The following is a 25,401-nucleotide window of genomic DNA, read 5'->3' on the forward strand; positions in this document are numbered from 1 at the left end:
GTCAGATAGAACCTTATAATATTATATATATAGAATATATATATATATAGAGAGAGAGAGAGAGAGAGAGAGAGAGAGAAATATATATATAGAAATTGGTCAAAAAAGTGAAAATCCACTAATTTATTTTTATAAATAATAAAAACACTTTGAAATTAATCTAACGTAATTATGATCAATGAATAAATTGCTCCAGGGAGCAGGCTTCAAGCGAATTTGAGAAAGGTTTTACTCCATATGCGTTGTACATGTACATATGCGTGAATTAATTAATGATAATTGTATTTGTACGTTTTTTTTAGGTTTTTTTATTTTTTTTTTTTTTTAATGTTGATGGTAGACTTGCTCATAATATTCACTGGTTGCCACCTACTGGTGTAAATATGTAACTTACAGAAAGAGTAGGCTACATTTAAGTTTTCAATATCAGATTACTTTAACAAACAGAATGGCTTGACCACCAACACACAGAATAAACGGGAAAAAATAAAATCAAGTGTTAGTACTGGTAATGCAATAATGATAACAAAAAAAATATATATAAAAAAATACATTAATAAATTCAGAGTTTTCAAGTCTTTTGGTCAACTGAATCAAAAGATTCGACTCACTGGGATGAATCATTTGCTCCGGTTCTGAATGTCCCGCGGTCGGCGTGCACAGAAGCGGCTCCGCCCTCTCCCGCTGGAGAATTCTGAGTGGGCGGGTCTTAGGGTGCTTTGAGACTTCTGATTGGCCGTGTTCCAGCGTCGCGCGCACTGCGCATGCTCAGTGACCCCACCGCCTCATCCTGTATTTACTGCTAGTGAAAATGGCCGCTACAGATGCTGCCGAGATTTCACACAGAGACACAGCTACTCTCACACTCGACTAAATGAAACGGATGCGACGCGAACGCTGCGAAGGAGTATTATATAACGCATAACGGAGTTCATTTCATCCCGAGCCGTTGCTGAAGTGCTGTTTAACAGTGTAAGCGCTAATTTTAGCTCAAGCTAACAGTCAGGAGCGCGCGCGTGATCGGGCTCGAGCAGAACCGGGGAGAGTCGGTCCAATGGCGGACCCGAGAAAAGTCCCGTTCGTCACGCTCGCCTCGTTCAGCAGCACACCGGCGGCGCCGGAGTCGAAGAAGCGCCGGCGCGAGGACGAAGAGAACGAACCGAGTCCCGGTGGCACCGGCGGCGGTGGGCCCTTCGGTACCGGGACACCGGCATCTGATCCCAGCGAGCCCAAACCCACCGTCCGCCTGAACCTGAGCCTGTCAGAACCGAGCGAGCAGAGATCCGCCGAGTTCAACTACAGCGAGCTGGTCCAGACCGACCTGCAGGTGAGAGAACGGCTCCGGAACCCGTTCTGGGTTCGAACCACAGAACCGAACCTGTAGTGAATGCGTTGTATGTATGATACTTAAGATGAAACTTCGAGAAGTCCGAGTCTTTACGATAACAGCAGATGTATCACAGACGTGACAGGTGTGTGGTTTAGTGTTTATCTGAGCTGGAAACGGAAAGGTTATTTAGCAGAACATAACTTCATGTGTATAGATCAGGTGGTATCTGGTTATTGACATCAGCTTGATTTCTCGTTTATGTTTATGTTTTTGGCATGTATTGTGTGAAATTTGTGTTGTTTCATTGTTGCATTCACAAACGCAGTGCGGTAACCTTCAGAAAGTAACACTGAGTAATATTCATGTAGTTTAAATGTAATGATTTTTAAAATAGTTATGAATAAATAAAAAGTACACTGTAAAATCTGTACTAACATTGCACTTGATTATTGAAATTTGTACATTAAACACGTCGATTTAAAACCATTGCATTAATAAAGACTATATTGCGTATTGATGAGCGTTAACTTTATTTGAAGTGAATAAACAGAACTGTATAAGAGCGTCTCTTCTCATTTGGGACTGTAAGTGAGTGGATTGGTTCTGTCTGACTGGTTTCTTCTGCTCCTGAAGGTGAGGAAGGTTCCTCAGGGTCTCGCTCCAGCTCTGGACCCCAGCGACCCGTTCGCAGATGAAGACAAAGAGCGGCAAGAAGTCGAGGCTCTCGCCAGGAAATTTGAGAGCAAATACGTACGTGATCTTTTATTGTTTAATTCGATTTTTAAAAATCTTTATTTGATGTTTTATTCGTCTGTCGTGCGAATGCACAACCACCTGTGTTTTTATTTACAAAGAAAACTCTTAATCCCTATCATGATATGTTGAAGAATATTATAATGTGTTATGTAATGTTTATAGACTTTAAATTGAGGTTATTGTGTTGTTATTTCAGGGATGCACTGTTAAGAAGAAGCGACGAGACCGGGTGCAGGACCTCATCGATATCGGTTACGGCTACGATGAAACAGATCCGTTTATCGACAACTCTGAGGCCGTGAGTATGAGAGGGAGCTTCAGTGATCCTCAGAGAAATTCACTGCTGATCATCTCCTGAAATGCTCTCGGTGAACACCACATGAGAGAATAAATGAGTCAATTAGCTTTGTGTTTGACCATCGTCTCCCAGAAATGACAGAAAACAGCTCTGAACTCCAGTCCGACCCGTCATCCTTATTCAAATCTTAAAATATCTATTAAAGTGTTTTTCTAATAAATGTACAGTACAGACCAAAAGTTTGGAAACATTACTATTTTTAATGTTTTTGAAAGAAGTCTCTTCTGCTCATCAAGCCTGCATTTATTTGATCAAAAATACAGAAAAAACTGTAATATTGTGAAATATTATTAAAACTTAAAATAATAGTTTTCTATTTGAATATACTTAAAAAAAAAATAATTTATTCCTGTGATGCAAAGCTGAATTTTCAGCATCATTACTCCAGCCTTCAGTGTCACATGTAACATCCAGTCTATCACATGATCATTTAGAAATCAATCTAATATTCTGATTTATTATGTGTTGGAAACAGTTCTGCTGTCTAATATATTTGATGAATAAAAGGTTAAAAAGAACTGCATTTATTCAAAAAAAAAAAAAAAATCTAATAATATATATTCTAATAATATATTTTCTTTACTATCACTTTTTTATCAATTTAAACACATCCTTGCTGAATAAAAGTATTGATTTTATTTTTAAAAAAAAAAGAAAGAAAAAAAATTACTGACCCCAAATTACTGACAAGTAGTGTATATTGTTATTACAAAATATTTATATTTTTAAAAACATAGCTTCTTTTTTTTTTTTTTACTTTTTATTCATCAAAGTATCCTAAAAAAGTATCACATGTTCTGAAAAAGTATTAAGCAGCAGAACTGTTTCCAACTTTGATAATGAATCATCATATTAGAATGATTTCTAAAGGATCATGTGATAATGATCCTAAAAATTCAGCTATGCATCACAGAAATAAATGATAATTTAAAGTATAATAAATTTAAAAACAATTATTTTAAGTTGTAATAATATATCACAATTTTTTTCTGTATTTTTGAGCAAATAAATGCAGGCTTGATGAGCAGAAGAAACTTCTTTCAAAAACATTAAAAATAGTAATGTTTCCAAACTTTTGGTCTGTACTGTATGTCTCTGAAGTTATATTTCACTCTGCACAATGATGCACATTTAATGTTCAATTATGCACTGTGTTTCATTCCTTTAGCAAACATAATTTCACTACAACACTGGACTTCAGTTTTCTCGGAGTGTGTTTGAAATTGACGTCCTCTTGTCTGTTGTGTGTGTGTGTGTGTGTGTGTGCAGTACGACGAGCTGGTCCCCGCGTCTCTGAACACTAAACTGGGCGGCTTCTACATCAACACCGGCACGCTGCAGTTCAGGGCCGCGTCTGAATCAGAGGGAGAGGACGGAGGAAGAGACACCAACCACTTAAAGGTGATCGTCTTCATCATGTGCATCCTCATCCTCACTGTTACAGCAGAGTGAACACATGATAAAGAGAGCCAGAGATGGGGTTCATCACTGCTAATATATGATGGGGTTGAACATTTCATCTAAAAATCAAACTGCACTGTGACCTAGAATGATTATTAAACCACCAAAGAGTTAAACATACAGTGCTTATGCATTGTTTCCACACGCTCTGTTCAGCTGAACTCATTTTTATTGATTTGTTTTGTTGTTGTTGTTTTAGATGTAGCACCAAACATCTTCAGTATTTGGTGTGGACGTCTCATGTCTTTTTTGCAAGGCTGCTTTTATGCAATAATCACAATTTAAAAAAAAGTAACATTAATATTTAATTTTAATTGGTTCAATATCATTAATTGGCACTTTTTATTTACTAGTTTTGGACATTATTGGATATCTATCAGCTGTTATTGTTATTTCAGCCCATTTTAATATTCATCTAGTACTGATTTAATTGGATAAGGATTGATAATGGCAAAGGTTTACCCATGAAATAACATTAAAGTGTGCATTTTACAATAGTTTTTACTAGTTTTTTTTTTTTTTTTTTTTTTTTTTTTTGAACTTACATTTTTATTAATTCTTGACAGAGCAGTTACATGCATCAGCAATAATTATCAAATATGTTACTAGTGTACAGTCTTGAAAAGAAGAAAGAATATATTTCAGCATTACATTTTGCATTTCCATGTGGTTTCAGCATCACCATACAACCCTAAAAAAAAAAAAAAAATTTACTTTTGATGGTAGAGCCGGGACCCCAAAACCAGAGCCCTAACTTGCTGGTCCTTTACAGGAATAAGACTTCTGCTGGACTCCATCGTAAACTAAAAACAGATTTCTGAAGTCGTAATGAGTATGTTATCTTTTCCATTTGATACAGTTCCCGCACTTTTTGAACCCAGACGTTGTAACAGGGAGGCTCTACTTGCATCCACTTAATTGTGATGCATTTCAAGGCTGCTGTGAACAGAATATTTAATAGATATGATTTAGCACGTCCTTGCACGCTATTTGGCATAATACCAAGTAAATCAACTGTTGCATCCTTCGGAATGTCCTCCTGAAAAATCTGGTATATAGCCTTATACACCTCATCCCAGTAGTTTTGTAATATAGGACATGACCAAAAAATGTGTGTATGATTGGGCACTGCTGACCCACAGTTTCTCCAGCACAAACTTGGAACTTTGGGATCTATTTTAGCAACTACGTCTGGGGTCCTGAAATATCTACTAATAACTTTCCATTTATATTCCCGCCACGTGTTTGAACTTGTAACCCGATGTGCCCCAGTCCACGCTCCCTCCCACATTTCGTCAGAAATAATTTTGTCTGTCTCTGCTTCCCATCTTTGTTTTGTCCGAGTGGGCTCATTAAGATTCATTGACAAAAAGACTTTATATAACTTTGTTATCAGTTTCTTATCCCCTTCACCTTTTTGGAATTGAATCAGGGTGTTCTCAATTGGTGTGGGGTTTAGTATTTTTCCCCAGTCCTTATGTGAAGTCAAAAAAGAGCGTAACTGTAAATATCTAAAGAAGTCACTTTTCTTGAGATGGAAGTGCCTACGTAACTCTTCAAATGACATAAGGTTGTTCACGTTGATTAACTGATGTAAAAACGTAAGCCGCTGTTCTTCAGCCCATTTTGAATAACTTTTGTCAATAGAGTTGGGAGCGAAGGATTTAATATATCCGATGCTTGTTAAAATTGATAAACCTCTTGGCAACTTAAATGCAACTCGTACTTTATTCCAAATGTTAAGCGTGGTTCTAGTCCACAACGACAGTTCTTTTATTGGGATATCTAAAAATGGTAATACATTTAATGGTTCAGAACACGTTGTTTGTTCAATACTAAGCCACCTCGTCTGAGAATCTCCTTGGATCCAAGAAATTAAAGGCTTTAACTGTGCTGCCCAGAAATAATATTTTAGAACTGGAAGATTAAGCCCCCCTTCTCCCTTACTTCTCTGTAGTGTTTTATATTTTATACGAGGGCGCTTGCTCTGCCATATGAATTTTGATATTGTTTTATCCAAATCAGTAAATGTGGATTTTGGTACTACAATTGGCAACATCTGGAACAAATACAATAGTCTCGGTAGTAGATTCATGCGAATGGTTTCGATGCGACCGAGGAAGGAAAGGGGCAATGCTGACCACCGCTCCAGGTCTTTCTTAATTATATCCAGCGTTTTACCATAGTTAGCATGAAACAAATCATTCAATGAGAGGGGGATACTAATGCCTAAATATTTAATGCCTTCTTTAGACCACCTAAAACTGCTTTGTTGTTTAACCTCCAGTGGGATATTGCTATTGACGTCCATTGCCTCCGTCTTATCAACATTTATTTTATAGCCAGAAAAATAGCCATAAACAGAGATCATTTCCTTCAACTTTGGTATTGAAGATACAGGATCGGTCAAATACAATAAAAAAATAATCCGCATATAATGATATTTTATGTTCTTCTGTGCCAATCAGAGACCCTTTAATTTCATCATTGTCCCTGATGAGTTGAGCCAATGGCTCAATGCTAATTGCAAACAAGAGGGGTGACAGGGGACACCCTTGCCTACAACCGCGCTCTAGTTTAAACCTTGCTGATCTGAAGCCATTGACTCTAACAGCCGCTTGTGGAGATGAATATAGTGTCTGTATCCATTCTACAAATTTGGGCCCAAATTTGAACCTCTTTAATGTCTGAATAAGGTATTTCCACGACACGCGGTCAAATGCCTTTTGGGCGTCTAGAGATATTACAGCCGTCATAGCTTTGTTCTCTTTTTGGTGAGATATAATATTTAATAACCGACGCAAATTGTTTCCATAATGCCTCCTAGTGATAAACCCGGTTTGATCAGGATGTATGATTTGTGTTATTATGACGTTTAATCGCCTGGCTAAGATACCTGTTAGAATGCGTACATCTCCGTGAGCATAGATAATGGTCTATATGACCCACAATCAGTGGGGTCCCTACCTTCTTTATGTAATACAAACTATTGTCGCATTAGACCAGGATGGTGCCATTGTTTTCGGTTTCTAAACCGTAGCGATATGCTTTTAATAAGTGTGGAGTAAGGATATCCATGAAGCATTTATAGAATTCATTGATGAAACCATCCGGGCCAGGACATTTATTATTCTTAAGGGATGAAATAACGTTTTCAATTTCCCCTTCTCGAATTGGCTCATCTAGTTGTTTAGCTATTGTATCAGATAATTCAGAGACATGTATATTTTGTAAGTAATTTGCTATTCTAGTTTCATCAGTACAGGTATCAGTGTCTTGGTATAAAACCTTATAAAACTCTGAAAATGCTTCAGCTATTTCTTTAGGCTTTAGGATGGATTTATTGCCCGATTTTAGCTTTTGTACTACATTTGATGACTGTTGTTTTTTAAGTCTAAAGGCCAAAAGTCTGCTCGCTCTATTTCCATTTTCATAATATTGCTGTTTGGCAAAACGAAGGTTACCCTCAATTTTTCCTGATAGTAAGTCTTGAAGCTCTCTGCGGGTCTTATTTAAATGATTCAAAATTCTTGGTTCCCTACCCTTTTTATGTTCATATTCGAGGTCTCTGATTTTATCTTCTAAGTCTTTTTGTTTAGCTATCTTTTGTCTTTTTTTTGCCGTCGCGTAGGATATGATACTGCCTCTTAAATAGGCCTTTGCACAGTCCCACAACATGATAGGAGATGTTTCAGGAGTGTTGTTAATATCCAAGTAACTCTTAAACTCAGCTTTAACAAAGGTAATGAAATCCTTGTCATTAAGAAGAGAGGCATTAAGTCTCCATTGCTTGAAAGATGGTGTCAAGCCTATATCCCACTGGAGAGTAACAGGTGCATGATCAGAGATCGTGATGGGCAATATTGTGATATCTTCAATTCTATGTAGTTCGGCTTTAGCAGTAAAAAAGTAATCTATCCGTGAGTAGGATACAAATCGATTTGAAAAAAAGTAAAATTTCTCTCCTTTGGGAATTTGGGATCGCCACACATCCACTAACCCAGCTTCTATAGATAAATTTTTAAGCATTTTACCCATCTTAGATATGGGGGTATGAGAAGCTGATTGTCTATCTAAATTTGACATCACGCAATTAAAATCTCCCCCCATAATCAGAAGGCCGGAGCTGTACTCGGCAATCATATTGAAAACTGACTTAATAAACCCCGGTACATCTTCATTGGGAGCATATACATTTATAAAGGATACTGCTGTACCATCAATTATCCCATTTATCAATAAAAATCTACCCTCCCTGTCTTTATGCACTAATGTTTCAGTAAAGTTAATTTGCCTATGTATTAAGATGGCAACGCCCCTTTTCCTACCAGAACAATGTGACGAAAAGTAAACTTTATCGGCCCAAGACTTGTTTAATAGATAGATGTGTTTCCTGTAAAAGTGCTACATGACACTTTAACTGTCTGAGTTGCAATAGTACTTTCTTTCTTTTGATTGGACTATGCAGACCCTTCACATTTATAACTTGTTACAGTTAGTGTACTCATGACTAATTCAAGAGATGTATTGTAATATTAAATTGTGCTGGAGGCAGAGACCTGAGTCTAGCATAGCACCAATCATTTGAGCGAAGTGAATGCTGGAAACCCTAATGATTAAATCAAATGAAAACACTAATGCTTTGTTGTACATTTTTCTAAACTTAGGAAGACTGAAATACAAATGCTCTGTTGTTTTTTTAGATGTAATTAGATCCCCGGGGAACAAAAGGATCAGAACGCAACAAATAAAATAATAGTTAAAGGTGTATGTTAATAACATAGTGCAGATAAGTGGGTTTAAATCCCTAGCCACTATAATAAGCAGCAACAAACACAGCCGAAGAAAGTTGGCTGTGTACAATAATAGTCAAAAGGAGAAAGATATATTAAGGGGAACAAAGAAAAGAGAAAAAAAAAAAAAAAAGGTGAAAGAACTCAGGCTCCTGCAGGTATACATAAAAGTAGGTAATTGAACACATAGAATCCACCAATAGTATTGATACCAACGGTATAGAGATGAGGCGGTTCTAAAGTTAGTGGTTGAACAACTTAAAATAGTATTTCTGTAATGAAATTTACTGGACCAATTCGTACCACATCAGCGTTTAAGCTTCAGGCACATCCTACGTTTCAGTTTCAGTGGTTGTAGCGAGGATGGTCTTCTTGATGTAGTCCATAGCCTTAACGGCGTCGCTGAACTCTTTACTATCCTCCTTGTACGTGATCTTAAATCTTGCAGGGTAAAGTAGTCCAAAACGCACGTCCCTTCGTCCTCTTAGAGCTTTCCGTGCATCCGTGAAGGCGGCGCGTGCCTTGGCCACATTAGTGGTGTAATCTGGAAAAATTGCTATTCTTTTACCATTGTAGATCAGTGGAGATTGGTCTTTGGCTCTCCTCAGTATGTCAGCGGCGTCTCCATCATAATGCAGCTTGGCGATGATGACACGGGGTCTTTCCGTATCTCTCGGTTTTTTGGGTGCGAACGCTCGGTGTGAACGGTCGATTTTTACGTCCCGGTCCATCCGCAGAACCTCTTTGATAATTTTAGAAACCTCTTTAGGGCTGGCAGAGTCCGGCTGCTCCTCAACGCCGAACTATTCGGATATTTCCGCGCCTCAGCCTTCCCTCCATGGTCTTCACACTTGTCCCGTAGTTTGACCACCTCACTCTGAAGTTCAGTCACAGTAGTCTGTAGAGTATTCACCTCATCAGACCATGATGACAGACCACCTTTCACATCTTCAATGTCCGTCTCGATGGAGGCGATTTCTGCTCGAATAGCGGTAGCATTGCTGGCTATTTCGGCCCTCGCAGCGTTAATGTCGGCCCTAAGTGTAGTAAACTCTTCAGACAGTGAACTCCGCATTTCCTCTCTTATAATTTTGGAAAGTTCTCCTCGTATAGAGGCTAAGATATCAGCTTTTATCTCCTCGCTCATATCAGAGCTCGTAAGTTGTGGAGCGTTGTCTTCTGGAGTGTGCTGTCTCGTGGATCTGGTGTTAGCCTCTAGCTTTGACGCGCTACCGTGATACTTGTATTTGCGAAGTTTATCCGCCATTTAACATGAAACGTCGGCAGAGACCGACTTCTTTAAAGTCCCAAACTATTATCGATCCAGTTTAAGTACCCTTTAGTTATAAGTTGTCATTTTTAAAACATAAATGTTCATAAACCTGCAGGAGCTCTGAAATATCCGTCTTCACTCCATCTTGGTTCACTAGCGCCGTTTTTACTAGTTTTAATAGTTTTTAATTAAGTAGTTTACCAAAGTAGTTTGGATTTGTAATATTGGCCTTTTTTTTTATCAGCCATAACATAAGTTACATTTTCTTTTTCTTTTATCATATCACAGTTAAAACTGTAGTTTTAGTCGTAGTAATCACAATATGACTTGTTTGACCAAATCATGCAGTCGTTATTCTTGGTCAGGAGTTTCTGTCGTGATAACTGGTGATTTCCGTCTGATCTCTGAGTGTGTGATGTTGGATTGACGGAGATGATGTTCTTGGCTCTGATTGACAGAAAGATGGAGAGGAGCGGGTGATAAAGAGAAGGAAGAAGAAGCAGGATGGAAGCCTGGAGGAGAAGAAACCCAGGAAATTCAAAGTACCCAAACCAGGGTGAGTTCAGGCACGCGTCTGTGTTTCACTGTGCTGCTCCGAGGCGTTTTTTCAAGCACTAGATGGACGTTGTTGATCATTACGCTGCATCTCGCTGCTTTTTTAAAGATGCTCTGACAAATAAAACCAATGAAAGTTCAACTTTTAAAAAAGCGTCTCTAGACCCTGATGCCTTTTCCATTCCTCACACTGCGTCTGGTTTTTAAAAAAAAGCTCAAAAGCATGTTCTTTGTGTGTTTTCATTTACTGCTGCTGATGGGACGGTTTGGGTCTTTGAGAGTATTTGAGTTCATAAATGTTTAAAGAAATTTGTAGAAACCATGTCATCAGCCTGTTTTATGATAATACATTGACTATTTACAATAAAACATTTGTTGTTCCAAACCTGTATTAACTTTTCTGTGGAATTTCAAATATATGTATGATGTGATTATAAAAATGTGATTTATATATCAGTGTGATTTTAAATTAATAATTATAGTAGTTATTATATGTTGTAGCATTATATTGTTTGACTAAAATCATTATATGAACAGGTCTATTTTAATTATTATATTTATTGCTAAAATAAAATGCTGAACAAAATGAGAAATATAAAATTTAAGAATATTATAATAATATTAATAATTAAATTTTACAATACAACTGTAAAATTACAATACTTATGTTTATGGCTATTGTAATTTCTTCATCATCATATAATCAGACTTTTTTATTCCAGTTAATCATGCAGTGCTTCTACGTGAAATGAGCATCATTTATGACCACTAGATAATTTAGTTTGATAGAAATTATATATATTTAGTATATTTGTGTTGATTATCTCTTTTTGATTGATTACAAACACTTCTGTTTCTGTGACTGTCTAGTGTTTCGGCTCTGAACCGGCCGGAGAAGAAGAAGAGGAAGAAGCTGATGAAGGACTCTCTGTCTCTGGCCGCTATGATCCGCCGCTTCAGCCGCGAGAAAGAGGAGATCCGTAAGAAGAACCCGGCGGCCGCGGTCAAACTCGTCCGCGCTCCGCAGAACACCGCTGCTGCCGCGGTCGCCCCCGGCAACGACCTGTCCATGGCCGACCTGACCTCTGACCCGGCGGTGATGTCGCTGCTCGGCGGAGCCACGGAGAACGACATGCTGCAGGAGCTGATGGGCGACCTGGACTTCGGCCTGCTGGACTCTCCTGGGCCGTCCAGTCCGGGGCAGAGCGAGAACGGCACCGCGGCGGGACAGAAGGCAGGAGCGGCGGGTCGAGTGCAGAAGACGGGGCTGATGCCGCCGCCTCCACCTCTTCCCAACAGCCTTCCTGCTCCGCTGCTCAAACGCATCGAGGACCTGCGCGTGGTGAGTGCTCACCTCTACATCCACATCACAGAGCTGCGCTTAGTTCCAGCAAAACTGATTCATGAGCCGCGCTTATTAACGTTCACACGGGACGCTTTCAGAAGCAGGAGCGTAATGGAGCGAAGGCTTTTGAGATGCAGATTGAAAAGCTGAACTGTTTTTTTTTATCTGCCTGCATGTGTATATAGTTTAATAGTAATACAGCCACCAAAGCAGCACTTGTGTGCAACAATATACTTCAAAATAATTACTGTCTGACTTCAGACTAGGGCTGCGTGATTTGGAAGAGAAATCAAACTGTGACTTTTCTGGTAAAAAATAAATTGTGCCTTTTTGTATGTCTGCACAAACTGTTGTGATTTATATAGGCCTAACAATGTGATTTATTTAAAAAAATATCTATATTATTATTTATTGATATATGATAATATATTTATATTAAATATGTAACTGTAAAATTATAATAGTAAATTATTACAGTAATTTTGAATTATTTTTTAATGTTATTTTTTTTTAATTATTGTAATTAAATTTTTATAGTGTGTTCTTGTATTAAAATGTTATAATAATATGAATTTATCAGGCTTTTTTGTATTATTATTATTGTTAAAAATATTAAGCAAATAAAAAAGTTTTTTAAGAATAGCATATAGAAATTAATAATAATAATAATTTGAAAAAAAAAATTCTATCTCTTTCATTGTGCTTTTTTTTTATGGGTGCACAATTAGTTCTAAAAATGTTTGATTTATATATCAATATGACTATAAAATAATAATAATATTTAATTATGATAATATTATATTATATATATATATATATATATATATATATATATCAATTAATATATAATAATGGTGATAATGTATTGTTGTTGTTATTATTATTATTATTATTATTATTATTATTATTATTGTTATATTTTTGTAAAAAAGTCATTATAATAAATAATTAGTGTATATTTTTTTAAATTATAGGTATATATAATTCAGTTATTGTAGAATTATTATTTATAATTATGAATTATTATTTATTATCTAATTATTATTGTTAAAAATAGTATGCAAATTAAAAAAAAAAGTGTATTTAAAGAGCAGGTCATATGGTATTTTAAGGTGTCCTAATATTGTATTGGAGTCCCCTACAACAGGCTTAAATGCATCTAAGGTCAGAAAACATTGTCATTTTCTCAGAATATACATTTAATATTAGAGTCATTTGCCAATGATTTCCAAATGATTAATTCCAAGCAAGTTCGGAACAAGCCCCTCCCTTCCTCAAGCCTACTCTGCTCTGATTGGTCAGCTGGCCAAACCTGTTGTGATTGGCACAGAGATGAGTCCTTGAGCCAGTTAGCCAGTGCTACCATTGACAAAGCACCTTCACATTAAACAATAATATAGTGCTCCAATCCGTTCTTATAATGACATAAAATACAAAAACACTTATGCAAGCGAATCGTGCCCACAGCTAAAGTTTAGCTGCTAAAAACTGTGAACACTAGGTGGATACGTTAGCCCGAGTGCTAACGTGACTAACTGATTAAACAATACAGTTTGTAAACCAAAATATGTCTACTGTAATGTTTGAAGAACGACAGACAAAAGACGCTTGGTCTTAACTTTTAATCAGAACACAGGAATCCTGTATCACAGGAACACCAGCCTTAACTAACTCGCTCATCTCTCCCGCATTAACCCTATAACTGCCAGTGTGTAGCTAAACAAACAGCAATTTCACTATGATTGTAAAGTCTGTGTGCTACACTACATTCTTTATTATTAAACAAAGTCATTAGAACGTCAGTCTACAATAATCGGCACATTCTTAGGATATAGTGGGTTCACAGCGATTTATCAGAAATACTTCAATAAGACAGTAATATTGTGCTTCACCTGGAAAGCTAAAGCTGCACTAGGTATACATCACATATTAGCACAAAAAATTATATTTTGAGCACTCAATTGAAAATGTACACCTAACGTATCAATCGTACTACTTACAGGTGGTGGTTCAGAGAGCTTGTTAGTCCAAATTAAGAAGATTAGAACCCAACGAAGATAAAAGCCCTGATTAGAGAAGCAGTTCTTGATAAGATGACAAGCACACAACAAAAGGCTCTAATTGTATTTCTGTGGTATCCTTGAACACCGCGTCTTCTCAACATGATGTAAACGCACTAATAGCAAAAGTGGTTTGTGGGCAGATCAGGACTCTGTTCAGATTTCGCGGGCAGGCGGGGATTATGCAAATGTGGTTACCCAGTGACGTACACCGGTAACAGGCAAAAGAGTCGAAAATATAACGACTCGTTACGGCGATTCAGAACCGACTCTCTCTTTTGAGAGACAATATCTTTATTTATCATGCACTTTTTTGATTAACAACTTTGCAGATTGTTTTCATTTAAGGATAGCTACGTTCAAAAACCCATATGACCTGCTCTTTAAGAATTATATAATAGCGATATTAATACTAGTATTTATCCCAATTCTTTCACTTTTAAATATATTCTATTATATTATAAATATTTGCAGTCTTTGTGATGTGATAATCAAACTGTGTCATATAGCAATTTCAGATTTATTCTGATTAATTGTGCAGCGCTACTGTTGATTGTCTGATTTTGATTATTCTTGTTTTCAGAGTGATTTTCAGTATTTTCTTTAAAAAGCTTTCTCTCCTGCATTGCACAGATCCGATTAATCAATAATGACTGTTGTAAGTTTCAGTACTTTTATGAATGTATAGTGTTTGTGTGTGTGGTCTTTCCAGGCAGATTGTGAAGGAGAGAGAGGAGCAGACGAGGTAGAGAGAGGTGTAGGAGGAGCAGACGATCATGATAGAGAGAAAATAGACAGAAAACAGTCAGAGCAGGAGGAGGGAGAGGTTAGGAAGATGGGAAACAGGGTAAAAGAGTGTCAGTCAATCAGAAGATGCTGTTAAATTACTACAAAACCATGCTGTCTATTAATACAGTCTGTAATATCAGGTTTGAAATGCTGCAATATACATGTTCTTGAACACAATGCAAACAGCCGTGATATCTGGTATGGAGTTAAACTGCATCTGAGCTGTTATTAAACACTTGTTTTCGTCCCAGGCGTCTCGTCAGTTCGATATGGAGGGCAGGAAGAAGTTTTTCACGCTGGACATGAACAACATCCTGCTGGAGTGAGTTCATTCGGCTGTTGTTTTTGTTTCCGAGTCTCTCTGTCTCTGGTGTTCATGGTCTCCCTCGTTCTCTCCGTCTCTCTGTAGCATCGAGCTGCAGGTGCAGGAGCAGCCCGCGTCGGTGCGCACTGCCGTCTACTCTCATCTGGAGGCCTTCGTGCCATGTAATAAAGAGGCTCTGCTGAAGCGGCTGAAGAAGCTGAGTCTGAACATCCAGGACGACCGGCTGCGGACGCCGCTGCACAAGCTCAAGCTGGCCGTGTGCAGCGTCATGCCGGAGCAGATCGCACGCTACAACATGGACTGCATGGCCAAAGTCGCCAAGTGAGAACCCGGACTGACACAATCATGATCCAAATTAAAATAACTACATTTCAAGATTGCGGAGGTTTCAAGAGCTCAGTGGTTTTAGGGATCTCGCTCTTTTTGGCCGATGAAAATACTGTTCTGGTTGTTTGTTTTATAGATTTACATTGTGTTTAGTAGACGCTTTTATCCAAAGTGACTAACAAAAGTGGAAAAAAATTCAACAATATTCATAATATTTCATTTTTATTTTTTTATAAATAAAATGTTTTAAATATTTTAGAGCTTGGTATAACTAGAAAATTAATAAAAAAAAAAACTGATCAGTGAAATATAGAAATTAAAATGAGTTAATTATAAGCATGCCCACTTGGTTTTAAGTTTTTATACATTTGCATGACTAGGTCTAGAAATCTTATTTTTAAAACAAGGCTTCCTCATATATGCTAGTTTTCCAAGACTGTGGAAATCCTAGTTTTTCAAAGACAAAAAAGAATTGAAATAAGAGATATCTTGATTTTTGGCTTGTTTGAATGCTTGTTTGGCAGGCAGCAGACGGAGGACGGCGACAGAAACGGCTCGGAGGACGATGACGATGAGAAGCCAGGAAAAAGAGTGATGGGCCCCAGGAAGAAATTTGTGTGGGACGACAAACTCAGGTGAGACTCAGATATCACACACAGATCAGGAAGAGTCAGTGATGTGAGACTCGGGGAACATCTCCAGACAAACCAGCTGCTCAAGGACTCTCAACCTGTTTGACTCCAAGACGGTTTTCAAAGACAGCGCGGCTTATTTTCCAACTTTTTGATCTACACAATCAGTGAGCGGCAACATATGAATGTGATTGGATCAAATTAATAAAACAAATTAAATTCTGAAATTCCAGTAGTTTCAAGAATTAAATGTTCTTCAGGATTCATGCCAGGGTTATTATCCATAACTAGAACAAAACCCGTTTATGTTTTCAACAGTTTTCATTCTAACTTCAAAATAAAGTACAAAAACTAAAATAAAAAATATAAAACTCAAAAAATGCAAAATAATATTAGTTTAAATTTATAAAAAAATAATATACAATGTTAATAATATAAATAATTGAATATACTTTCACAGTTTAAGGTTGTTTAAGTATTATTAATTTATTTTAATAATACTAAATTATTATTATTAACTTAATAAAACTCAAATAATCCTATGATTTTTTTTTTTTTTAAATTACAATTTCCAAAACATTTTGATGATTTTATTTTAGAAATCTAGAAATTACATTAAATGTCCCTCGTATGTGCAGGTTTGTGACAGTTAAAATAAAAGACTGGCATGTTGTAGTGGAATTAATTAATGTAAGAGACTTGAGGTTATTAGTTTTAGCTTCTTGTAGTCATGTTGGAGGCGTCTGTGTTTGTTTGCGCAGGTCTCTGCTGTGTAATCTGGTTCAGGTGAAGCTGGGCTGTTACGAGCTGGAGGGTCAGAGTTCACTCTCCCCTGAAGATTACCTGAAGGTCTTCATGGAGACGGAGGTCAAACCGCTCTGGCCCAAAGGATGGATGCAGGCCAGGTGGGTTCCTGCACTGCTGCTGATGTCTGTGCTGGGAAACAGTGCTGAAGTGTGTTTGACTTTCTCTTTCTCTCTGTTTCTCAGGATGTTGATTAAAGAGAGCCGTGTGGCTCACAGTCACCTCACAGGAAATACGTGAGTATTTTTCCCTTAGTTATTTGTAAACAAACAAGTCATCCAAGATATAGGTGGCTTTTTTCCTTCAGTAGAACAAGTAAAGAAGATTTTAAATTGAAACCGTGCTGCTTGGTGATTTATAAAATAGAAGTCAATGGCTGCCGGTACTTTGAGAGTCAAAAAAGCATATACAGACAACACTAAGTTAATACCCGTGGATCCTTATGATATTTTTTTGCTCTTATGAAGCAAAACAATCAGTCTGTGCAAGAAACTGAACATTATTTACATCATTATTACCTGTAAGCCAAAGCCTCTGACAAACAGGGAAATCAGGTTGTTTTTCATTAATTGGTTCTTTCAGACAGTTGGTTTCAATGAACTGGTTCAATTCATTTATACAATCACACAATAATGAAACATATGCAGTTATATTGTTAAGGCACCCAATAATGATGTAGATGCAGATGTTTTACATGTCTAAAGCATAGAAAGTGAATAAACTAGTCTTTATCAACCCTCTTTTTTACATAAAGAGAAACCATAAAAAGCCCTTCATTCAAGTGTTGGGTTCACACATGCACATATCAGCGGTTCAATGTTCTTCAGTTCAAGTCGAAGTGTTTCTTCGGTTCACTGACTGTTGGAGGGACTGGAGCGCTTAATGAGTTTCATCACTTTCATCACAGGATCAGATACGCCACTAATTGAGCGTATTGAGCCGTGAACTGTTTGAGACTGTTCAGTCCGATTTGGTGAACTGGTTCAGTTCTCTTCGTAACTCCTTCTACTCTGTAACGCCTTAATTTGTGTCCCTGGAAAACAAAATCAGACACAAGTAGCATGGTTATATTTGTAGCAATAGCCAACAATACATTGTATGCATCAAAATTATCCATTTTTTCTTTTATGTCAAAAATCATTAGGATATTAAGTAAATATCATGTTCCATGAAGATATTTAGTCAATTTGCCATAAATATATCAAAATGTAATTTTTAATTAGTAATATGCATTGCTAAGAATTTAATTTGGACAACTTTAACTTTAACTTTGGGGAAGTCGTGGCCTAATGGTTAGAGAGTCGGACTTGCAATCCAAGGGTTGTGAGTTCGAGTCTCAGGCCGGCAGGAATTGTAGGTGGGGGGAGTGAATGTACAGCACTTTCCACCCTCAATACTACGACTGAGGTGCCCTTGTGCACCAAACCCCCAACTGCTCCGGGTGTGTGTTCACTGCTGTGTGTGTGTACTTCGGATGGGTTAAATGCAGAGCACGAATTCTGAGTATGGGTCACCATACTTGGCTGTATGTCACGTCACTTTCACTTAAAGGGGATTTTCTCAATATTTTCAAATAATTGTATCTCGGCCAAATATTGTCCGAACCAATTCAAACAAACCATTCATCAATGGAAAGCTTTCAGAAAGATTTCAGATGATGTATAAATCTACATTTAAAAAAAATTGACCCTTATGACTGGTTTTGTGGTCCAGGGTCACACATATCATCAGAAGCCATAGGTATTGATTTTTATTTTACCTGTATGTGCTTCCTTGGCTACCTTTCTGTTTTCAGAGTAAAGAAAAGGATGTTACCAGCTCCGAAAGCGAAGCCCAAGCCTCAGGACAGCAGTGTGCTCCAGCGACCGTCCGTCTCTGTGGACTCCGCCCCTCCTCCGGCCGTCCAGCGGGCAGTCGTCTCAGTAGACACCGCTCCTCCTGCTACCGTGCAGCGAGCGCTGTCCCCGCCGGAGCCCATCTGCCTGTCGGACTCTCTGGATGAGGACCTGGCGGCCCCGTCGCTGGACTCCATCTCTCACGCTCTGGCCATGCTGGGCAGCGTCGCCAAAGACCTGGCCCAGTCCCACAGCCCGCCGTCCGCCGAGCCCCCCAAACCGCCCCAGCTGCTGCTCGCGTCTCCACACCTGGCCAAAAAGAGCGGGAGCACCCCGTCTCCGCCCACTTCTGCTCCCAGTGTCCACTCCGCGACACCCGTGTCTTCGGTCGTTAAAAGTGTGAGTGTCCTGTCACCGGTTCAGAGACACTCAGTTATTCCCGCTCAGCGACCATCCGTGACTCCACCCACCAAGATGGGCGGGTCTCAGGTGAAGCCCCGCCCTCCTCCGACAGCGTCGCCTCTTCACGCACCTCAGAAGATTCTGGCGGGAAAAACAGTAGTCACCATGCCGACAGGCCTCATCAAAACCAGCAATAACAGCTCCGCGCGCATGCTTCCTGCCGCTTCCTCACCTTCGCTTTTAAATGTCAAATCTGCGCAGCCTTTCCACGTGACGCCGCAAGCCAAAAACCACGAGTCGCCCAAACCCGGCTTCATCACGCACGTGCAGGCCACCCTCACCAAGTCGCCTCACAACCCCAGCTCTCCCATCATCAAGCTCACGCCCACCGCCTCGCCCGTCGTCTCCAGAACGCCCACATTACCCAGCATGCACCAGCACACCTCCAAGAGCCCGGTTTTCCACACAGGGTTCATTGCCGGTGGCTACAGAGCTCCCGTGGGGCAGAGGGGTTCATCTCAGGGAAACAGCATCTCCGGACTCACCACGACAACCGCACCTGTCGCCAAGCAACCGGCCACCAGCGCGTCACCGGTGGCGGGGACAGCCAATCACAGTCAGCGACACAGACAAGTGGGTGGAGCTAATCAGGGAGTGAAGACAATCACATCTGTGTCTACGGCCACAGCGTCTCCACTCTCACAGGTCTGTCTGCTCATGTGATTAAGGCCTGTTTAAGGCTTTTTAAATTGATATTTAATCCTAAAAAAAAATTATTTATCACTTATATATTTCTATTTAGTACTTTCAAACTCAAGGCCTATTTTTTAGCACAAAATCTCTTCACCAAGAGCATTGTCAAAGTGTCTCTTAGGAAAGCTTAATAGCATAATTATAAGTTTACTTATGGAAACATCCTAGTCCTTGAATATCATCTAAATTTAATACAAGAATTTTAAATCATCAATGGAATTATTTTTTTATATTTTTAAATGTACATTAATAATTGTAGTAATATTTTTGGTTTAATTGTTATTAAAATATATTTTAATTTAAAAAATTTAATTACATTTAAATTAGAATTAAAAATAAATTAGAATAATATTTAAATAATGAAATTCTAAAATAAATTAATTTAAATGTTTAATTAAAATTAAATTTTTTTTAGTTTTAATTAAACGTTTAAATTATTTTTATATTTTCATAAAACAAGGTTTTTTGTGAAAATGTAAAAAATAATTAATTTAAATTCATTAAAATTGAATTTTAATTAAAAAATATTTTTGGGTCAGTTTTAGTAGCATAAATATTTTTAAGTTATATTTTCTAAATGTGTAATCTATTTTTTTTTTAACATGAAAAATATTTTATTTATGCATCTTTTTACAGCTGTTTTTTTCCCTTAAATGAATAGAATTATTCTATTATTCCCCCTAGAATTATTTTTTAGTTAGTAATGATTTATTTGGTAAGTAATTATTTATGCCACACATTTTGGAACGAAGCTTAACTTGAACTCCTAAGTATTCCTCAAAATACAAGCCACTACTAAAATGTTGTTTTTATGAGTTATTTTATTAGTTGGCAAATTTGTACAAAAAATAAAATGATTAGACTCCATAGGGATGTGTTTGTAAATGTGTGCTCTAACAGTGTGATGATGATGATGATGATGCTGATGCTGGTGGTGTTTTGCAGGTGTCGTCCTCCAGCGCTCTGCTGGGTTCGGCCGGTCCGTCTCTGCCGCTGGGCTTTGGGATGCTGGGAGGTCTGGTTCCCGTCTCTCTCCCGTTCCAGTTTCCAAACCTGCTGAATCTTTCTTCCTCTGTGGTTTCCACGGCGACCACCGGCACCTCGACCAATCCCAGCAGCTCAGGGTTCAACCTTTCCCAGAGTGAGTCGGTGTGACCAATAAATATAGGGAAGTTTATCAATTATCATTATTATTTAAGTCTTAGAAAGGTCAATTCATTTTACTTTTGTAAATGACCGTCATCTTTCTCACTGTGATGATCCTGATACACATTTCCTTCATGAGCCTCTGTTAGTGACTGTACACTACCGGTCAGAAGTTTGGGATCAGAACGGTTTTGTGTTTTTTACAGGAGTTTCTTTTGCTCATCAAGGCTGCATTTATTTAATCAAAAATACAGGAAAAAATGCAATATTGTGAAATATTATTACAACGTAAAATAAAATTTTTAAAATAATATATAAAAATTTTTCTAATTTAATATACATTAAAATGTAATTTATTCCTGTGATGCAAAGCTGAATTTTCTTCATCATTACTCCAGTCTTCAGTGTCACATGATGCTTCAGAAATCATTCTTATATGATGATTTAGTATCAGTGCTGGAACTGTTGAGCTGCTTAATATTTTTTTGGAATCTGTGATACTTTTTTTTTTTTCAGGATTATTTGATGAAAAAAAAGTCAAAAAGAATACATTTTTATTCTTTCTTTTTAGAAATTCAAACTTTTATTCAGCAAGGATGTGTTTAATTAAGAAGTGATGGCAAAGATTTATATTGTTAGAAGATTAATATTTGGAATAAATGCTGTTCTTTTTAACTTTTTATTCATCAAAGAATCCTGAAAAAAGTATCACAGTTTCCAAAAAAAATATTTGGCAGCACAACTGTAGCTAACATTGATAATTCTAATAATAAATCAGCATATTAGAATGATTTCTGGAGGATCATGTGACACTGAAGACTGGAGTCATGGCTGATAGATATTCAGATTTTCATCACAGAAATAAATTATATTGTAAAGCGTATAAAAATAGAAACCATTATTTTATATTGTAATAACAATTTGCAAGATTTCTGTTTTTTTTTTTTTGTTTGTTTGTTTTTTTTTTCTGTATTTTTGATCAAATAAATGCAGCCTTGATGAGCAGAAGACACTTCTTTAAAAACATTACAAGTCTTACTGATCCCAAACTTTTGTGCGGTAGTGTATACGTGTGTGTATTTATTGAACAGTGAAGAATAACCACTATAACTATCTAACTATAAATCAGATTTTATCAGACTGTCCTGCTTTAAATGATATTAGGCAACAGATATATTCAGAAATGTCACTAATTGACCTATTAAAAAATATTATCTTACAAATAACATCCTGAAATGCTTATATACTTTTTATATATTATTGTGAGAAAGTATTGAGTTATTGTAGATCACTTCATTTATTAGAGTTTTATTGTTATTATGATTATTATAATTTCTGCTACTTTAAAAATAGCATTTGCTGCTAATGACACTAAATAATATAGAAAATAAAACTTATAATATAAAATTTATATATTGTAATAATTTTATATCATATATATATATATATATATATATATATATATATATATATATATATATATATATATATATATATATATATAAAGTTGTTTATATTAATATAATTATTTATATTAATTTAATGCTTATACATATTTTTTCATATTAATTTATATTGACAATTACATTATTTATATAAATTGTTTATTATAAAATTAATAAATTTGCATTAGTAGTCTTTAAGTGACAAATTTACATGCACTTATTTTAAGTTTTTCTTATGTTGTCTATTAGACGTAGACTTGTATGAGCCCTCATTAGTAAGTGTGTGTGTGTGTAGGTGTGTTTTTGTGTGTACAGCTGCAGTAACTTCGTATTTACTTATTTAGTACATAATTTACAATTTAGTATTTGAAAATATTTAAAGTATGTTTAAATGGGAAAGAAATCATGCTGATTTACATTTTGTTCAGTATTTCCATTTTTGCAAGTGATGCTGTTGTCATTGTTGAACTTAAAGGGGTCATGAACTGCCTTGGATTTTTATTTTGTATTGTTCGCTGAGGTCCACGTATAGTAACATATCAAGATATGTACATCAAAAACCATCATAAGTAAGAAGTAATAGGCTATTTTCTGTCCTGTTTTAAACCCCTCTCATCAGAACGCTCTGTTTGAATGGGCGTGGAGGATTGTAGACTGGGAAGTAAAGCCCACTGCTGTGATTGGCTGACACTTGTGTGTATTTGACAGCCAACATTCCTCGTAGATGGACGCTGCCGTGATTTAGGTCAAAAACACATAAATAACTGAATACATATCAAACGATCTGTAAGAAGAGACAAAGCAATAGTGACCACGTAATGAAAACAGTTACTCACTTGTGTGGTGCGACATTACTGTCAGATCCAATATAGTCAGCACAGCATCGTCTTTTAGTTTCAGTCTTTCTGAAAACCCCGCGTAGAATTGTGCCTTGTTTGTAAACGTATCTGACAGTGATGTAGAATTGGTGGGCGGGGCTAAACAGGCAGTGACACAGAATCGGTGGGCGGGGCTAAACAGGTGGTGACAGAATCGATGGGCGGGGCTAAACAAGCGGTGACATAGAATCGATGGGCGGGGCTAAACAGGTAGTGACAGAATCGGTGGACGGGGCTAAGCAGGCAGTGACATAGAATCGGTGGGAGGGGCTAAACAGGCGGTGACATAGAATCGGTGGGTGGGGCTTAGCAGGCGGTGACATAGAATCGGTGGGCGGGGCTAAACAGGCGGTGACATAGAATCGGTGGGTGGGGCTTAGCAGGCGGTGACATAGAATCGGTGGGCGGGGCTAAACAGGCGGTGACATAGAATCGGTGGGCGGGGCTAAACAGGCAATGACTAATGTTGCATTCCAGGCAGGTTTTTGAGTCTGTAAATCACAACTTGGAAAAACACGGGTTGTGTGTTGCCTGGAACGCGGCAATAGAATCGGTGGGCGGGACTAAACAGGCGGTGATTTAAAAGCAGGCGTTGATGATCTTCTGCAGAGGCGGTGCTTATACACACTATTACATCATAGATAGGAACATTCCAAAAGCTGTCGCAGACTGTCTTCAGGACAAGCTGTTTTTAGACTAATGAGAAAGTTTTGAGTTATAAAACTTACAGGATCTTTTTATAGTACAGTGACCTCTTATATGTGAAAAGATCAAGGGAATTCTGGTTTCTCAGTTCATGACCTCTTTTAGATGCATTAGATGTCGCAGCTGTGTGTGTGTTGTTCATCTGCTCTTCATCACGTGGCTCGTCATGAATCTGCTTCCTCTCATTGAATCTCTGTGTGGCGTCTCATGTGTGGGGTGTGTGTCTCTCTGTCCCGTCTCTCCTCAGATGTGTTAAAGGGTCTCATGTCAGGGGCTCAGGCCACTCTGCCGCCACACTTACAGCTGGCTTTCTCAGGTAAACGCTGAGCGCGCGACGCTCCCGCTGCCTGCATGCGTGTGTCAGCTGCTTTCTTCATCATCTTCAGTCGGGACGAGTCGCAGTGCTTCATTATTAACTCTCTCTCTCTCTGTGTGTGTGTGTGCAGATGTCAATCAAACGCAGGGAGATTTGCAGCGGAAGACCTTATGACATCACAGAACTCTGATCCATGACTGACTCCGCCCACTTTTATGCATGATGCGCTGGCCATCCAATGAGATGGAGCCGTTTTTATACTCATTTGAATATTGATGCTGATGAGTAATGTTATTTGTCTGAATGATGATCCGTGGGTTGTACATATGTATCAATGTTTACACAGACAGACCTGATCACTGTGACAGGGAGGGAAACACGAGTGTGTGTGTGTGTGTGTGCATGTCGATTAGCGTTCAGCTTCTGTAAATTAGGTTGTTTTTGTTTTTTTATGTGTGGAGCGTATGAATATTGATGAGTGAAGGTGTTCCTCCCTCTCTGGTGTGGGTCGGTGTCTCTGGTGCTGTTTTCCAACGAAACGCCCTTTAAATCGTTAAAACCAAATGACGAAGGGTGCGACGGTGGTCATTGTAATATACTTGAACTTTCAGGATTTGTTTACTTGCGCTTCAGGACACGAGCAAAATAAAAATGCAGAAGCCTTAGTGAAAACGCTCTCTGTGTCTGTGATGATCCTGGCGTTCGTTCTCAGGATTCCCAGTGATTTTAGTCCTAAATCATATTTTAAGAGTGAGTTTTTGGTGTATTTAAGAGCGACCATTTCATCTTAGAGACTTTGGTCTTAAAAACAAACTTTTTATATATAAAATCTCTCTTTGAATATATAAATTTACTTTTAAATACAAGTTTTGAAACACTTCTCCTGCTTTAAGGTTTTCTGAAGTACAGCAAAAGCTTGAAATGCTGGGAAAGGTTGGATGTTGACAAATTAACTTCATATCTTATCTAGTGATTTAAACTAACAAATACGGAGATCCAATCTGAACCATGAAGAGTTAAAGCTATTAAACTAGTTGAAGCCATTTAAAAACTATGCAGCAATTTTAATAAGCAGTGTGTAAACACAAAGAGCATCCCAACTGAAGTAAAGTG

General features: G+C 37.7%; 1 protein-coding gene across 2 annotated transcripts; it reads left to right on the top strand.

The window, feature by feature from the left end:
• Positions 1 to 936: 936 nt before the first annotated feature.
• On the top strand, positions 937 to 24,960 carry LOC109055192 (ubinuclein-2-like). Of its 2 annotated transcripts, XM_042719522.1 has the most exons (15): positions 937 to 1,327; positions 1,964 to 2,080; positions 2,283 to 2,384; positions 3,714 to 3,845; positions 10,430 to 10,527; positions 11,397 to 11,868; positions 14,972 to 15,042; positions 15,130 to 15,366; positions 15,897 to 16,007; positions 16,766 to 16,909; positions 16,994 to 17,044; positions 18,604 to 19,750; positions 20,744 to 20,939; positions 24,220 to 24,288; positions 24,419 to 24,960. In XM_042719522.1, the coding sequence occupies exons 1-15, from the start codon at positions 1,055 to 1,057 to the stop codon at positions 24,460 to 24,462; spliced, it is 3,264 nt and encodes a 1,087-aa protein (XP_042575456.1). In that variant the 5' UTR covers positions 937 to 1,054; the 3' UTR covers positions 24,463 to 24,960. The 2 variants fall into 2 exon arrangements, with proteins under 2 accessions (XP_042575456.1, XP_042575457.1); XM_042719523.1 differs by lacking the exon at positions 24,220 to 24,288.
• The last annotated feature ends 441 nt before the right edge of the window (positions 24,961 to 25,401 follow it).

Source organism: Cyprinus carpio, chromosome B3, assembly GCF_018340385.1.
Source record: "Cyprinus carpio isolate SPL01 chromosome B3, ASM1834038v1, whole genome shotgun sequence".
NCBI classification, from domain to species: domain Eukaryota; kingdom Metazoa; phylum Chordata; class Actinopteri; order Cypriniformes; family Cyprinidae; genus Cyprinus; species Cyprinus carpio.

Excerpts from the sequence above, each read along its gene's own strand:
- LOC109055192 (XM_042719522.1), top strand. The coding sequence starts at position 1,055 with ATGGCGGACCCGAGAAAAGTCCCGTTCGTCACGCTCGCCTCGTTCAGC. Across the intron at positions 10,528-11,396 it reads TTCAAAGTACCCAAACCAGG|TGTTTCGGCTCTGAACCGGC; the intron begins GTGAGTTCAGGC and ends GTGACTGTCTAG. Across the intron at positions 16,910-16,993 it reads AAAGGATGGATGCAGGCCAG|GATGTTGATTAAAGAGAGCC; the intron begins GTGGGTTCCTGC and ends TCTGTTTCTCAG.